The sequence below is a fragment of the Rhea americana genome, unplaced genomic scaffold (genome assembly GCF_003343005.1).
Source record: "Rhea americana isolate MKP2758 unplaced genomic scaffold, rheAme1 scaffold_98, whole genome shotgun sequence".
Taxonomy (NCBI): Eukaryota; Metazoa; Chordata; class Aves; order Rheiformes; family Rheidae; genus Rhea; species Rhea americana.
The window spans coordinates 1-15,834 of NW_028187177.1; the positions used below are offsets into that span (position 1 = coordinate 1).

At 62.4% G+C, this 15,834-nt stretch overlaps 3 protein-coding genes across 6 annotated transcripts in view; 1 reads left to right on the plus strand and 2 right to left on the minus strand.

Moving 5' to 3' along the window:
* Nucleotides 1–173: 173 nt before the first annotated feature.
* Nucleotides 174–5,345, plus strand: SRPX2 (sushi repeat containing protein X-linked 2). 3 transcript variants are annotated; one of them, XM_085325553.1, is made up of 12 exons: nt 174–393; nt 647–793; nt 893–1,168; nt 2,493–2,579; nt 2,662–2,853; nt 2,934–3,110; nt 3,179–3,305; nt 3,410–3,531; nt 3,611–3,790; nt 3,866–3,999; nt 4,078–4,199; nt 4,570–5,345. In XM_085325553.1, the coding sequence occupies exons 3-12, from the start codon at nt 1,099–1,101 to the stop codon at nt 4,748–4,750; spliced, it is 1,392 nt and encodes a 463-aa protein (XP_085181679.1). In that variant the 5' UTR covers nt 174–393; nt 647–793; nt 893–1,098; the 3' UTR covers nt 4,751–5,345. The 3 variants fall into 3 exon arrangements, with proteins under 3 accessions (XP_085181679.1, XP_085181680.1, XP_085181678.1); XM_085325554.1 differs by lacking the exon at nt 174–393 and adding an exon at nt 518–548; XM_085325552.1 differs by lacking the exons at nt 174–393; nt 647–793; nt 893–1,168 and having other exon boundaries at nt 2,368–2,579.
* Nucleotides 5,346–5,836: 491 nt separating this feature from the next.
* On the minus strand, nt 5,837–14,646 carry SYTL4 (synaptotagmin like 4). Of its 2 annotated transcripts, XM_085325550.1 has the most exons (16): nt 14,537–14,646; nt 14,151–14,366; nt 13,473–13,582; nt 13,137–13,251; nt 12,500–12,613; nt 12,055–12,184; nt 11,858–11,948; nt 11,560–11,663; nt 11,356–11,442; nt 10,777–10,955; nt 10,455–10,557; nt 9,002–9,163; nt 8,015–8,120; nt 7,412–7,511; nt 6,383–6,591; nt 5,837–6,142 (listed from the first exon to the last, which is right to left on the minus strand). In XM_085325550.1, exons 1-16 carry the CDS (start codon nt 14,644–14,646, stop codon nt 6,000–6,002), a joined length of 2,079 nt encoding a protein of 692 aa, XP_085181676.1. In that variant the 3' UTR covers nt 5,837–5,999. The 2 variants fall into 2 exon arrangements, with proteins under 2 accessions (XP_085181676.1, XP_085181677.1); XM_085325551.1 differs by lacking the exon at nt 12,500–12,613.
* Nucleotides 14,616–15,834, minus strand: part of TYW2 (tRNA wybutosine-synthesizing protein 2) — a 5,963-nt gene continuing 4,744 nt past the window's right edge. Inside the window, exon 7 of the mRNA XM_085325555.1 lies at nt 14,616–14,696. Within this exon, the coding sequence (XP_085181681.1) occupies nt 14,672–14,696 (25 nt within the window). The 3' untranslated portion in view covers nt 14,616–14,671. The remainder of the gene's footprint in view (nt 14,697–15,834) is intronic.

A 15,834-nucleotide genomic window follows, 5' to 3' on the forward strand; every position in this document is an offset into this window, starting at 1 on the left:
TGTCCCAGCCCTGCCCCATGTCACCCGCATCCTGCCCCACGTCCCAGCCTGTGCTGCCCCCGTCCCCTTATCCTGCCCCACGTCCCAGCCCTGCCCCTTGTCCCGAGCGTCCTCCCCGGCCGCTGCGTGCTCCCCGCCGGCGCCCAGACAGCAAACAAACCCCACGAGGAGGCCTGGAAGCGGCAGGCCCCGCTCGCYGCGGACAGCTGTGTCATTAATTCGCGTGTTTACCCAGCCCGGCCTCTGCGGAATTGGCGCGCTCAGGCGGGCGCCGCTCCTCGCCCGGCTGTACCTGCTCGCGCCGTGCTTGGATCCCGCTTCCCTCCGCCTTGCGCAGTCCCGTACTCTGCACACAGACTGCTGGACGGATCCAGCTCCTCTTGTACTTACTCCGTAAGGCGCCGCGCGGTGGAGAACGGGRCTCGGGGATGCTAATAAATGGAGTTTATTACCTCTGCCTGACAGGGGCTGGATTTCAGCTGGAAAAGGGGCCCAGGCTGGAACTGTTTGGCTTGGGACTCGTTTCCAGCTGCAGAGTTTGTGGCAAGGTTTCTCCTTTCTCATTTCAGCCAGGGCTAGTGCTGYGTACGCAAGCCCTTGACTGGTGGAAAAAAAGGGGTCCTGATCGCTGTGGTTTTGTCCTCAGGCTCCCGTCTCCRGAGCTCCCATTCCAGGAGTCTGGCAGGGGCGGGAGAGGCTCTTCTACGGTTTCTTGCTTGAAAAGAGGYGTCTGGCTTTCCTGGTTGCAAAGAAAAATCCGACAAGCTCTTAAAGCCACACGAGAAAGCAGAAGGTATATTAAAAAAGAAGCAATCCTGCAATTTATTTTTTTTTTTTGAGAATCGCATCGTTTCGAAGGGCCTGACTCATGCCTTTTGAATGTTTGGGATAGGCAGCGGAGGGGGAAAGGAGGTTTGCTCAGCCCGGGCAGCGCAGCCAAGCAGCAGCGCAGCACGTCCGAGCGGCGACGAGGCGACAGCGGGGCTGCTCCTGCTTAAAGCCCGTCCCGGCACTTGCAGCGGGCCCTCGGCTGCCTCCGGGCCCCGGAGCGGCGGCGCCCGGCAGGCTGGGCTGCCCCCCGGCCCGCTGCCCCCCGGCATGGCGCAGGAGGCGGCCCCCGTCCTCCTGGTCTTCCTCACCCGGCTGGTGTCATCCACGTGGCACGAAGGTGAGTGCTGCGGCGCGCGGGGCCGGCGGCTCCCCCGGGCTAGCTGCCCGCGAGGGTCCCGGTTCGGGGGCTCGCGCCGGGCGGGAAGGATGCGGCGACGCCGGGGAGAGCATCAGCACCGCGGAGGAGAGGAGACGCAGCCGTGGGGCTGGGCAGCGTCCAGGGGTGAGGGAATAACTAACCTCTCCTCTTGCGGAGGCCGCACTTTTCCGTTGCCTCCCTGCTCCCAGCGGAGCCATCGGCCGGCAGATGTTTGCCTGGACGGCTGCGCGGAGCGCTCGGACCCAAAGCCTCCACGGCCGGCCAGCCCGGCAAGGCTCGCGGCGGCGGCTGGGGAGCCGCGGCGTCCCGGCCGGCCGGCCGCCGCGCGCCGGGGACGGATCCGGCTCCCCGGCTCAGCCCAGACGTGAGCCCTCGCCCTGCTCTTTGCGGGGCGCTTCTCCCCTCCCTGCTCGTTTCTCCTCTGCTTGCTGTGCTGCCAGGTGCYGCTGCCTGCAGCCCGGTTCAGCCTGGCTGCGAGCCGGCGCCAGCTGAGGACGCAAAGGCGCCGTTCGCGACGCAAAGGGAACCTGTGCAGCCCAACAGCAGCGTCTGCAGCGGAGGGGCACGTCCACAGCGCAGGAGCACGTCCGCAGCCCCGGCTCGGCTCGGCTCGGCTCGGCAGCCCCCCGGGAAGGCAGCCGCCCGCGGGACTGCGGGCAGGGCCGGCGGGGCTGCAGCAGCCCCGCTCCCCGCCGCGGCCCCCCACGCCTCCCCGGCTGCTCCGCTCCGCTCCCCGGAGGTGGCTCCGCTGCCCGGAGGCGGCTCTGTTTCTTTGGCGCCGGCCGGCGCGGGAAGGACGGCGGGATAAAAGGCTTTGTGGAAACGAGTGGGCGACTTAGTGCAGCTTGTGGGAAGCGCTGGGGAGTYGCTCTGTGCAAAGTTCGCGTAGGAAAGATTTGCAACGAAGTTTCCTCCACGTGACGGAGAGGCTGCTGCTTGGATCGGCCTCAGCTTACACAGTCCCCCCCTTCCCAAAAACAGGAGCGGGGGCAAAGAGGAGCTGGGAGCTGCCGGGCGGCGCAGCAGCGCCCGGCGCCCCTTTTCCAGGCTAAAGGAAAACCGCTGTGCGGGGCCGGGGGGCGGAAATCCAGCGGAAACGTGAGCTCAGCACCGGGGAATGTCGCGGCCGGCCCGACCGGCCGTGCCGTGCCGTGCCGTGCCATGCCGCGGGCGCCGGGGCTCGGCGTTGGGCGCCCGCCGCAGGGTCCCCGCTCGCCGGGGGCCGCTCCGCGGGCGGGCAGGCATCGCGCCGCCGCTGCACTGAGCCCTCTCGCCTGCCCAGGGTCCGGCTACTACGCCGCCGAGAGCCACGCCAACGAGGTGTACGCGGAGGAGCCGCCGGCCGAGCCCGCCCTGGACTACCGGCGAGGTAGCAGCACCCCCGAGCCAGGCGTGCGGGCGGGGGGCAGGCGGGGGCCGGCCGCCCCGCTGACCGCCGCTGTGCCCCGCAGTGCCCCAGTGGTGCGCCCCGCTCACCGTGCACCGCGGAGAGGCCGCCTGCTACTCGCCGTGGGGCGGCGCRTACCGCAGCAGCCTGGGCGCCCGCTGCGAGCTGAGCTGCGCCCGCGGCTACCGGCTGGTGGGGCGCAGCGCCGTGCACTGCCTGCCCAGCCGCCGCTGGTCCGGCATGGCCTACTGCCGACGTGAGTGCCGCGCCGCCGGCCCCGCGCGCTGCCCGCCGCCGCCGCCGCTTCCCTGCCCTCTCTGCTCTCTCCCGGCCCAGAAATCCGGTGCCACGTGCTGCCGGCGCTGCCGCGGGGCTCCTACGCCTGCTCGGCCGGCGTGCTGATGGACTCCCGCTGCGACTACGCCTGCCTGCCCGGCTACCAGCTGGAGGGCGACCGGAGCCGCACGTGCCTGGAGGACGGGCGCTGGAGCGGGAGCGAGCCGCTGTGCGCAGGTAAGCCCTGACCCCCCCGCGCCCAGGCACGCGGGCTCCCCGAGCTCCCTCTCCCCTCCCGCGGGCAGATGTGGAGCCCCCCAAGATCCGCTGCCCGGACTCGCGCGAGCGGATAGCGGAGCCGGGCAAGCTGACCGCCACGGTGTACTGGGACCCTCCGCGCGCCAAGGACTCCGCCGACGGCGTCATCAAGCGGTGAGCGCCCCGGGCCCCCCGCGGCCGCCCCGGGCCCCCCGCGGCTGCCCCGGCGCGGGGCGATCGGGGGGGGCCCTCACCGGGGAACCCGTCCCGGGGCGCAGGGTGACGCTGCGGGGCCCCGAGCCGGGCTCCGAGTTCGCCGAAGGGGAGCACGTGATCCGCTACACGGCGCACGACCAGGCGTACAACCGGGCCAGCTGCAAGTTCAGCGTGCGCGTGCAAGGTGAAGCGGGGGGCTCGCCGGGGCCGGGGCCGTGCCCGCACCCCGCGCCCGCCGCCCTCACCCGCCGCCCGCCCCGCAGTGCGCCGCTGCCCCGTCCTGAAGCCGCCGCAGCACGGCTACCTCTCCTGCACCTCCGCCGGCAACAACTACGGGGCCACCTGCGAGTACCTGTGCGACGGCGGCTACGAGCGCCAGGGCACGTCCCTGCGCGTCTGCCAGTCCAGCCAGCAGTGGACCGGCTCGGCGCCCGTGTGCACGCGTAAGGCGCTCGGCGCGGCGGCGCGCGCGGCCCTCCCGGCGCTGCCGGCGCTCACGCCGCCGCCTCCCGCCCCAGCCATGCAGATCAACACGCGCGTGAACTCGGCCGCCAGCCTGCTGGATCAGTTCTTCGAGAAACGCCGGCTCCTCGTCGTCTCAGCCCCCGACCCCGCCAACCGCTACTACAAGATGCAGATCTCCATGCTGCAGGTGAGGCCCCCTCTCCTCTCCCGCCCCCCGCCCCGGCTTTGCCGCCCGCGCCGCCCTCACCGCCGGCCGCCTCCGCAGCAAGCCGCCTGCGGGCTGGACCTGCGGCACGTCACCGTCGTGGAGCTGGTGGGGCAGCCCCCGCACGAGGTGGGCCGCATCCGGGAGCACCAGCTCTCCGCGGGCATCATCGAGGAGCTCAGGTGCGGGGCCACGGGGCGGGGGCGCGCCGCGGCCGCGGGACCAGCCCCTCCTGGGAGGCCGGGGCAGCGCTTTGGGGAGAAGCGGGGCGCGGCGTGACTCCGGCGGCGCGGGCGGGTGGGGGGCGCGTCGCCGGCAGCCCAGCGCTCAGGACCCCCTTTCCCTGCCGTACTTGGGGGGTAGGGGGGGTCGCACGCGATGTTGGGACACCGCTGGCGCACCGTCGGGGCCCCAAGCCATSCTGGCAGCACAGAAACCTGCGGACGAGGTGCGAGCCCACCACGCTCAGGAGGGCCTGAGCACGGGCGTGGGGGCCGGGGGSAGGCTCGCCGCGGCCCCCGGCCAGCTTCCCTCCGCCTCCGCCCCCCCCAGGCAGTTCCTGCACCTCTCCCGCTCGCTCTTCAACGCGGTGCTGCTGGACAAGGCGGGCACCGACCGCGAGCGCTACATCCTGCCCGTCGGCCCCGAGGAGCTCTTCGACTTCATCGACACCTACCTGCTGAGCCCGCAGGAGGCGGCGCAGCGGGCGCAGAGCGGGGACGCCTGCGAGTGAGGCGGCGCGGCGGGCCCGGGCCGACCCTCCGCCGGCCCGGCCTCGAGAACGGACRAATTCCCTTCTGCTTTTCTAGTCGCCCGCTGTAGAGGAGGACCAGGGCGCCGAGGGCTTCGGGGGGGGAGGAGGGCCAGTCTCAGGCGGGGTGGGAGCAGCAGCAGGCCGGGGCCGCGCTGCTAAGCAGCTGGGAGCATCGGGAGCTGCCGGAGCTGCCTGGCGCGGGAGAGGGGCCCCGGCCCCGGCCGAGCYGCGGAAACCTCGCGCAGCGGCTTCGCCCTGCTCTCGGCCGTGCCCGCCCCGTGCGCAACCCGAACGTGCCTCCTCGTCGCCCGGGGGTCGGCCCCCGCCAGCCGGCCGGGTGCTGCTGCCAGCGTCCTGCCGGAGCCAGCGCCGGCGGAAAGCCTCTGTTGGGAGCAGATGGCCCCACGCTCAGAGACGCAGTAGCAAACGCTCAAGTGCACAAATCACCTCTAACAGATCGTAATCGCACCCTACCGTTTGCCTCTCCTTCCACCCAGCAACGTGGCGCTCTTCCTGAGAACTGTTCTGGCAGTAGAATATTAACTTGACATGAATAAATTTGTATAAAAAGTCAGCGCTAGGAGCATGTTGCATCAGAGAGGCACCAGAAGCTAATTCTGCGTGCAGAAAACAGGGCTGCTGCCCACAGCAGACGGCGCAACGCCACCCCACATCGCCACTGCCCTCCCTCGGCAGCCCCCAGCTCTAGAGCCCACCACACACCCGCTGACCCTGCGCGTCTTGTCCTGCAAGGCGCCGACACCGCTCCCATCCAGGCCCGCTACCGGGAACGGTCACTGCTCCCTCAACCAGCATGGTCCTTGTGGCAGTGGCCTCCTGTGGCAGGAGGGTGGAGGAGACGAGGAGGGGGCAGATTGTGAAACAAAGGGGGTGGAAGGAGGAAGAAAAAGAAACAAAAAACAAACAAAAACCCCAAACCACCACACATTTCAAAGCACTTTGTGGGAAAAAAAAAGAAGGGAAAGTCCCACAAGAACTCAAATTCAGTCCAGATTCTAAGACAGAAGGAAAACCCTTTAAAATAAAACAAGCTGAACCCAAGAAGCATTTCTGCCCAAGCCTCTTTATAGGGAAGATCACGTTTATTAAAATATAGAAAAAAAATAAAATAATTTGGCATCTCTGGGTGGCCTTGGCCTTTGGCCATGCTGTGACGACACCTCCAGAGTGCCTGTGTCACCTGTAGGGTCAATCCTGGTGCCCGTGCCTAAGGCCTTAGCTTTGCCATGGTGGAACGCAGCTGGAGCGTCCCTTCTGCCCATGAGCCTGGGTACTGGCACATCTTCTGCCACAGGTTCAGCTCCTCACCTGTGGAGTCCATCCAGTCCACAGCCTGCCCATTGCTCATGCCTTGGAGAAAGGTGACAGACAGGTTACTGTAAGCATCTGCACAGGAACAGCCTCCCTACAGCACAAAGGCAGCCCCAGGCAAGGATGCTTGTCCCAAAGGTTTGAGATACATAGAGATACGCAATACATGGGGCATCTCCATGTCCCATCAGGACTGCAGGCTTTAGTCTTCCTTATGCCCCCAAAAGCCTGCTGCAGATCCCAGCTGTCTCCTGGGAGCAGCATCCCCGGGGTCCTCACCATTCCCCACACCCAAGCGAACGCCTCCCAGGAAGTCATTGCTGGACAGTGGCTCCCGGTCCCAGACTGTCAGCTCCAGGCAGATGTGCTGCAGGTCCTCTGGACTGATGCCATTATAGACAAAGGTGTGGTTGTAATGAGGGTTCAGAGTCTTCTTCACCACAGGAGTCTTCCTCTTGGAGGCCTTGTTTTTATGTGGCAGGAGGTAGCTGAGGAAACAGTCCCTTCAGAACTTGTACCCCCAACAACAGCCACCTTCTCCCTCAGGAGCTGAGGCAGCTAGGCCTGATGCTTGCCCTCAGCCCCACAGGGACCAGGCCCGGGTCCCACCTTCCCTAGTGTGGTCTGAAAAGAAGGAATAACATGGCCTGGAGGGAGTTGGGTCTCTGCCTCAACTCCTTAAGCAGCTCAGCAGACTACAAGCACTCAGGGCAAGAGGTTGCTCTACCTACCCCCACTTTACCTCATGTGCTTCCCCAACACATGCCTGTCTACAGACAGGACCAACAGAGCAGCCTTAGCACTGGAGACACAGCTGAGACCCCTCATGCCCCAGCACAGCCCAAGTCGCAGTTGCCTGGTTGCATGAGCAACTTCAGCTAAGACAACTGGATGGCAGCTCCTTGAGGACCCAGCTCTGGCTCATGGCCCTACTAGCCTGGATAGAAAGCCAAGTCCACGGGAAGAGCACATCCATCTCGTCTCTCCTGCTCAGGGGACCCACACGTGTCAGACCATACTGAACAACCCACAGACCTCGCAGACCCTGAGCAGCTCCTCTCAGGTAGACAAAAACCAACAGTGTGTTACCAACAGCTCCTTGTCTCCAGAAAGAGACTGGCAGACAGTGACTTTCAGAGTGAAAACACAGACAGCATAGGACAGCTAATGGAGAGACTAACTCCCTCCCTTCAATCTCCACGCCAGTTCTAGGAATTTCCCTGGGATGCAATCAGGGAGGACAATACTTTTAACTCACATCTTCCTCAGCCTCCCTTCCCCACTTCTTAACCCGGTACCCACACTCACCCCTTCACAAAGCTGTCTGATGTCCCCCCAGATTTGACAGCTGTGAGGTTCTTGGCTTCTTTGATCCAGACCTGGAGCTCACCACCTTCTCCAATTTTGCCTGAAAGAGCCCCAACACAGCAAGTTTGGATTAACCCCGATTTTGGCCACAGCTTCCTTCCTGAAAAGTCCTGCAAAACAGCCTTCACCTCCAAGGCAGATACAGATCACAGGTGAAAACTCCTCCTGCCTCCTCCCCTACTGGCCCTGGCTGTTGAGACAAAGGCTCAAGTCACTCAAGACAGGACCTAACAGTTCACCTGGGTACAGGGAAGAGCACTCACAAATCTGATTCAGATGCAGGAAAACACTGGAACCACACAGCCAGCCCGAGTGGAGTGAGACCTGCAGTGACCCAGAGCAGCCAGCTGCTTGCAGATGTTTCAGAAGAGAAAATTCAAGTGTTGCAACCCAAGAAACCCACCCAGAACCAGCTTCCTATGTGGCCACAAGCAGTTTCCATGAGGCTGCTAGGTGTCTGGAGATGGGAACTTTCTGTGGGAGACAGTCGAGAGCACTGAATAACCCCAGAAATTGCAGAAATCTTAGTGTTCCACCACTCACCCTTCCTGCCATTCCCAGCCCCAGGATGCTTGGGAGACGGGATGTATTTCATGGAGACAACCAGCTCCCCTTTGTACTGGTGGAGGCCAGCAGCATCAGTCCCAATCTGCAAAGAAGCAATGGCTGGATTATCACAGCACTATTAGAGAAGCCAAAGAGAATGCAGCAACAGCCTTGGTCTGCACAGAGCAAAGTACTCACACTTGGCCAAAAGGTTTGGTTTCTTCTAGAGCTGGCTCAGCCAGCACAAATATCTGCAGACCCTCTCCAGTAATCACTACATCAGACTCAGGAACCAGCTCCTCTGGGATGCTGTCCTGACAACCCTTGGGAAACCCCATTTAGCTCAGCCACCACAAGTTGCTTGAGCTCCAGCAGCACAGAGGTTAGAGGTTGCAATACTCAAGCTAGTCAAGAAAACCAGACTCCCATGTAACTCCAGCAGCAGAAGTATCTGCTGTCGCAACACAACTACACAATGTCAGAGGCTACAGCCTCCTACTACCCTGTTCTGCAGCCCCCAGCAGGATGCTGAATCCAGTTTCCCCCATCTGCTTTCCTGAAATTGGCTTAAATTCTTCCTTGCTGGGTCAGAGAGAGGGAAAGAGCTGCAGTCTGGGAGTAACCAAGCAAGCAGAATTACAATATCTGACATCCCACAGGAGATATACTGAGAAGACTTCTATGAAGAAGGGAAGCCAGACTCGCACAGAAGCTCCGCTTTCTTTACTACGACAGTACGGATATCTGGGTTAGGGTCTTCATCTCTCCACAGGTTTAATTTGGCACAAGCCTTGCAGTAGCACTCAGACTCTGCCCCCCAACTAAGGGCATGCAAGAGTGACACTACAAAGGACATAAAGGTCTGTGAGAAAGCCCTATCACAGCAGCAACAGATAGCAAAACAGGAGTTTCTCTCTTCCACACTGGAGTCCCACAAAGGACGTTATTGCAGGCAGGTGGATGCTAGGGCTACAGGGTCAGTACCTTGCCATGCAGGGGGAGAAACTCCTCTAGGTGGCTGTCGAAGTTCCAGGAATCCATTGGGATCTCCACCTCCCCCAGGAACGTGTTTCGGCCAAAGCGATCGTGGTGCCAGACTGAGAACTGCAGTGTCCTCGCAAGCAGGAGGGACTTACTAATCTCATACTACAACGAAAGACAGAAAAAAAAACCCACAGGTGATAGCTTCCAGGACTGTGCTTGGAGCTTCCCCAGGACCAAAGACAGATGGTGCTCTCAGGCTCTGCTATTCCACCATTTTCTGGGTTCCTCCACAGCATCTGGACTACTGCCACAGGCAGGGCTTTGCCTGGCAGCTTCCTCACAGCGGGCAGTGCCAGGCAGGGTACAGGCAGCATACGCTGTCAGTGCACAGCGGGCACTGCAGACAGCCTGCAGTCCTCAAACAGAAAGGGAGAAAGGCCTGAGAGGCAACTGAGGCTCATAGCAGACTGTCTTCCTCTTCTAGCTTGCTGAAAGCTCAAAGTCCCAGGACAGCAGCTCTTTCTGTAAGAGCACATGCCCTTTCGGTGAGCCGTCCTCGGAGCCCATGCAGAGCCAGGGTCAGGACTCATAGCACTCGACCACTTCGCTCCATCCTACCACAAGCAAAGCTCTGTCAGCCCACTAAGCCTCAGGTGGTCAGGGCATAAGACCTCAGCAAGCTCAGGGGCTGCGGCTCCTGAGCCACAAGAGACTGGAAACCAAACTATGCTTTCCAGGTCCCACTTCCTGTCCAGAGAGTGCCTGACCTCTGGACTGCCTCTGCACAGCATGGTTTGGCGAAGGAGGCCAGCCTTTCCTACACACCCTGCGCCAGCCGCAGCTGGGACTGGGAACGCAAAGGGCAGCACCAAAAGCTTCTGCTACTGGGGCTCAGCTTCTCTGAGCTTATCTCTGCTTCTGCAGCTGTGCTGCCCTCCCCACTAACATAAACAGGCTGCAAGGGCCTTGCAGTAAGGAGCCTTTCCCAAGGGAAAGCAAGGGCAGCTTGCTGGGCTAAACAGAAGGTAACTGCTCTGGGGAATGCCAGCAGAGGCAAGACCTCAGGTTGGAAGAGACACACAGGTTCACAGCTTCAGCTGTGCCCCCACACCACCGCGGCAGCCAAGACCTTGACACCACAGTGACAGTCAAGCAGCGATTCAGGCCAGAATGGTGTTTTCTAGGTTTCAGGGCACCATGCCTGGACACAGAGCCTCCATCTCTTCAGGGTTTGGAGCTCATTCCCTGCTGGTGGCCACAGCCTTGGAGCAGGAGGCTGCTCCTCCTTTGCCAGGGGAATAAGGGCTGAACCAAGGGTTAGAGGCAGAGGACAACTTGTTGCATAATGATTCAAGCTGTGTCCCCAGTGGCTGAGCATCTGCCCATCCTCCAACAGAGGGGAAGAAGGGGCCTGAAGATGATTGCATCCTTCCTCCAGCTCACGTCCACTCACTTTCAGCAGCTCATTGTACAGGGGGTTTATAGTGTTGCGTTTGATGGTTGTCTTTCGTTTCCCTTGTCGAGACTTGTCAGGCAAGAGATAGGTCTTCACGTATCTAAGGGAGGAGCAAGAAGCGTTTCACCAGGGTCTCCCCAGAACTAGCCCGCATCGCACCCTTGCACCCCAGCACAAGCCCAGACCTCCTGCCTTGCCAATGCCCCCCAGTTACCGCTCCCAGCTCCCCTGGGTGCCTCGTGCCCAGAGCCCACACCCCACACAGCCCCCCGTCCTGCCCCTCCCTGGCTTGCCCCGCCGTTGGCCTCCCAGCTCTCACGGGTTGGAGCGCTTCTTGGCCTCGTCGCCGTAGGCCAGCTGGCGGCACTCCTTCACGTGAATGAACAAGGTCTGTGTCTTGGGCTCGTAGCTCAGGGAAAAGGAGATCCCCCCCGTGACTGCGATGTTCCCGAAGTCGCCGGCCTCACTGTAAATGCTGACCATGCTCCCCAGCGTGCTCTGGAAGACACGGCAGGCTTGAACCCAGGCAGCTTTGGCCTCCCCTCTTTCTCCTCAGGCAGCTCCTCCCTGTAAGGCTACAAAGCACCATACCCAAGGCTTCCTCTACACAGCAGCACTTCCCAATCCCTCTCCAACCCGACCCCAGCCCTTCTTGGCTGCAGTTAGTGACCAAGCATCTTTCACTCGTATTCAGGCTCCATGGGAAATAGCTGGGCCTCCATATTTTTAAATTCCACGGAAAGGGACCAAGCTTCTGTGCCCAGCGTTCTTGCCTCTGCATCCTGGGTGCAGCCAGCCCTGCCTCCCTCCTACAACGAGCCAGAGCCATCCTTCTCCATGTCTTCTTCCTGGAACATCACAAGGGGAGGGAGAGTGTGGCTGAGCCACAGAGACTCACTGAGGACGTGCCGCTGCGCATGCTACCCTGGGCCACCCTCTGGCGATGGATCTCCACGAGGTTATCAATGTCTTCCTCCTCTTCATCCTGCAATCATGGAAAAAAGCCACCCATATGGAGAGCGCCAAGGAGGCTGGGTACAGGCCACCCACAGCCAGCTTCTCTGCCTCACACTCATGCTCTACAGCACCCTGAGGATCTTACCAGCTCCGTGGTGAGGCCAGGGACTGATTTGCTTCTGTCTCCCAAAGAGGTGCTTTCACCCACAAAGTTTTCTGGGCGCAGGTCAATCACTGACTTGGTGTAATCTGCATGAGAGACGGGAAGACAGCGTGAGGAGGCATGTTACAAGACGAGTAAAGCCCCGCTGCTCCCTCATTGCAAGGAGCTGCCCAAACCTCTTATATCTGTGCCAAAGCCACAACACAGCCCAGAGAAAACTGGCTGTCCACCCCGACACAGATCAGCTCACAAGTCTCCCCTTTGTCTTTACTGCTCTCACCCGCAGGTCTCACAACCCTCCGGGGATTCTTCTTAAATATAGTTTCATGCTCATCCACCAACATGCTATTTCGGTTTCCCACAGAAGCCTCCTAGGAAGAAAAAGCCTTTGCTATTTCAGAGCGGAGCAGGACTTGGGCTCCACAGTCCCAGGGCCCACAGGATGGAGCTGAGCCTTAGAAGAGCAGTGACACACACCCGTCCATCAGCAGCGGGAAGCGCGTGTCTGGAGCGGACAGGGAGGGTCAGACTGGATGCAGCAGGCCCTCCTGGTGCAGGAACCTCTTTTCCCTCTCTCAGGGGAGCAGCTTTATCCAGAGAGTTCCTCCTGGAGACACCATAGAAAAATAATCTATCTCAGTCCAGCACGGAGCCAAAAGCAGCACTGCTGGAAACCAAGTATTGGCTAGGAACTGTTCTCTCAACAAGCTCTGAGCAGCCACACAAGCAAGGCTAGAGCATCCCAGCCTGAGGAGCAGAGGACCTGCCTGCCCAGGGCAATGTTTCAGCCCAGCAAGAAGAGCCAACCTCTCCTTCATTAGACTAAGGAGGCGATCAGACAAAAACCACCCTTCAGACGAAGGTGCTCGTTCTCAGCCAGTCCAATATTGCCACAGGCAAACTGCCCAGACCTTCCCCTTACCTACAACCACCCCCTACGCCACCAGGACTAGGTCTGTAGCTGTCCAGGCTCATGTTTTCCACAGACTCTGTGTCACTCCTGCCATCCCAAGGGTCTGAGGCATCAGGAAACAAACTGCAGACAAACAAAACCACAAGTATGTCCTGTCTGGCAAGGAGGCCAGTCTGAGAGAGACCTTCTGTGCCATGAATCACCAGAGCAGGGTGGCAGCTTCTTTCCCATCGCTGTAGTGGATAGCAGGGGCTAGAGTTGGGAGCACAAGGGACAACAGAAATCCACCCCTTCTCCAAAGCCCTTTGACCAATATTCACCCTGTCCAGCCAGGCCTGGCCTAGGGAAAGGCGAGAGTGGCAGGGGACTCTGGACAGAAAGCTGCAGGAGCCACAAGCGAGGAAAAGAGCACTCATTTGTTAACGCTGGAGACAAACTGCCTCCACGGCACCCACTGCTCCAGCCAAAGCCTCCAGGCCAAGACCGGTCATCTGTAACCCTCCCAGACACAGGACCTGCTCCATTCCCTCATAAACCTCAAGACCGGAGCAGAAAACAGGAAGGATGAGATGGGGCGAGGACAGGCCCAAGCGAAGGTCCCTGTTGGCTTGCAAACACCAAGGTGGGAACAGGCTCCCTTCCTCACCTGGGCCCCTTCCTTGGCTCCTGGGGGCTCTTCTGCGGGGCTGCGGAGGAGCTTTTGGTATTGCTAAGCTGTGCCTTCTGCAGGAGGGTTTGTCCCACTGTCTCCCTCTTGCTGGCTGAAAGGAGAGAAGAGTCAGAAGGGGCAAGGACACGGGCAGGGCAGGCCAGAGCCGTGGGGTGAAGGCGTTCCCAGCCGACTCCACTCCGGGCAGCGGCACTCCCAAAGAAAGCTGGGGCTTTCTGGAGGGACAGAGCAGCAATAGCAGCCTTGCTGCGGGAGAGATCTCTCCAGCTCTGGCACTTCCCTGCACAACATTTCCTTGCCAACAGCCCCTACCTCCAGACTTGTACCGCAGTGACAGTCGCACAATGTCACTGCCCAGCCTGTTGGCAAAGCGATTGACCCTCTGGTCGTAGAACCAGTCACCCGTCGTCTTCTTCAGCTCTCTGCAGGATAGGGGGCAGTGAGGAGGAGTCATCCTCAGCGCCTTACAGCAGGCCTGCAGCTGCCCTTGCTGGCAGGAACAGGCCAAGAACAGCACAGGCAGACTGGCCACATTCAGTATGTGGCTGTGCAAAGACAAGGTCCTGCTCCAGGGAAAATAACAGGCCCAAGACAGGGGCTTTGCAGGGCAGGTGAGGCAAAGGAGAAAAGGGGAAAAGCTGGGGCATTTGAAACACAAGCTGTGCAAGGGGCACAGGTGAGATGTGGAGTCAAGAAAGGAGGGAAGAGTACCAAGGAGGGAAGGAAAGAGGCCCAAGAGTAGGATGTGCCCCCCCCTTTTTTTAAACACCTAATAGAGGGCTTCTACCTCAGGAGAGCCAGAATAAGCTACAGCAGGGACAACTGCCTTACACACCAGGCTGAGAGCCCAGAGCTGGACTAGAGCCCAGCTGTGCAGGGGCAGGAGGAAGCAATGGCAACGGGGTGTCAGGCTGGGGTGACTGGGAGGAGGAAGGGGACAAGAGGAGCAGAAGGTACCTGCTGCTTAGCCCCCAGCCCCCGTGCACTCACGCCTCCTTGGTGCAGACTTTGCAGCGCCAGGAGCCGTTGGGGCCGTAGGAACGGCAGTCCCGACACACCAAGTGGTTGCAGCCATGGCAGGTGTTGGCCTTGGGGCTCACGCGGCCCAGGCTCTGCTGGCAGCGGGCGCACGTCCGCTCGCTGTAGCGCTGGCTGCCCCGCTTGGCCCCCTTGCGCCGGATCTCCAGCAGCTCGTTCTTCAGGCGCCTGCTCGGACACAAACCCCGGGGCAGTCAGAGCTGCACCGCGCCACGCGCCTGGCACGAAGCCGCCTCTCCAGCGAGAGCACAGTGCACGCAGCCCCCCTGCGCAAGCCCTCGCCCCTCCAGAGCAAACCAGGGAAAGGAGTCGCCCACCTGGCCCAGCCGTGTTCTCACCTGATCCTCCTCTCCTCTGCTTTACAGAGCTCCTCATCTCGCTGCAGGACCTGCAGGATCAAATCCCTCTCTACATCCGTCAGGAAAGACAGATCCATAGCCTCTGACATCGCTTGTCCCTGAGGTCACTCGCCCTCACCAGGGATAGCTGGACTCGTCCCTGCCGGGAGCAAGCACGCCAGTCAGCACAGCCAGATCGCAGGATGCTCTGCCCTCGCGCCAGCGGTACCCCGTGAAGACCTGATGCCCAGTCCCCTCTGGCACGAGCCTGGCTGCCATTCCCGGGAGCCTGGCTGCAGAGGTGCTACAGCTGGGCCCGCATCACCACGCGGAGCCCAGGGCCCCCACCAGCAGCAGCTAAGACATGCTGCTTCCAGCCCTCGCCGTCCTGGCTGCTCCCGGCGCCGGGCAGCCGCAGCAGCCAGCCCGGCGCGGCTCACCCCCCGCCTGCCACGCAGCCAGCTGCCTGCCGCCCGGGCCACGCCGGCTCCGCTGCCTGCTCCGGGCAGGGCTCGCCGATCTCCTTCTCCAGCACGCCGCCCCAGTTACCGCCGACAGCTCCGCCGGCGCCCAGCACCCCCAGGGCCCGGGCAGGGGGAGAAAGGAGCCGTGCAGCCGCCCCTCCTGCTCGCCCAGGCGGTGCGCGCAAGCGGAGCAGTGGCTGGACGAGCTGCTCCTCCCTTTCCCAAGCGGGACAGCCGGAACCCAGGCGAGCAGTCGCAGCAGCCGCAGGGCAGGGTCAGGCCTGGGGCTCCTCACGCCACGGCCCCGCTGGCACCCAGAGGCCGGGAGACCGCAGGAGCTGCTGGCGGCCGGTGCCTGGGCTGCAGGCCCGCCGCATCTGCCGGCGGGTTTGCAGCCCGTGCGCAGGGCACCTCCCGCCCCACCTGCGGCTGCCCGCGCACCTCCCCGCGCCGAGGGCAAAGAGCGAGCGCCGTCTCCGCGGCACGAACAGGTTCTGCCGGTCCGCAGCAGACCTGCGGCCGCGCCGCCCCGCGCCCCGGCAGCTCCCGGGCCGGCTCCCGCCCGCGGCCCGGCCCCCTCCAGCCCAGGCGGGGACGGCTGCTCGCTCCGCTCGGCACCGCCGGCAGGAAGTCCGCGCTCCCGGCGCCGCCCGGGAGCGACCTTCCTGCCTGCCGGCCGGGCCGCGCTCCGTCCCGACAGCCAGGCACGGCGGGGCCGAGGGCCGCTCCGGCCGGGAGCCGGAGGCGCGGACGCGCCGCTTGAAATCCGGCTGCGGAGGGGAAGGCAGGCAGGGCCGGGGCTCGCCGCCGGCTCGGAGCACGCTGCCCCGCAGT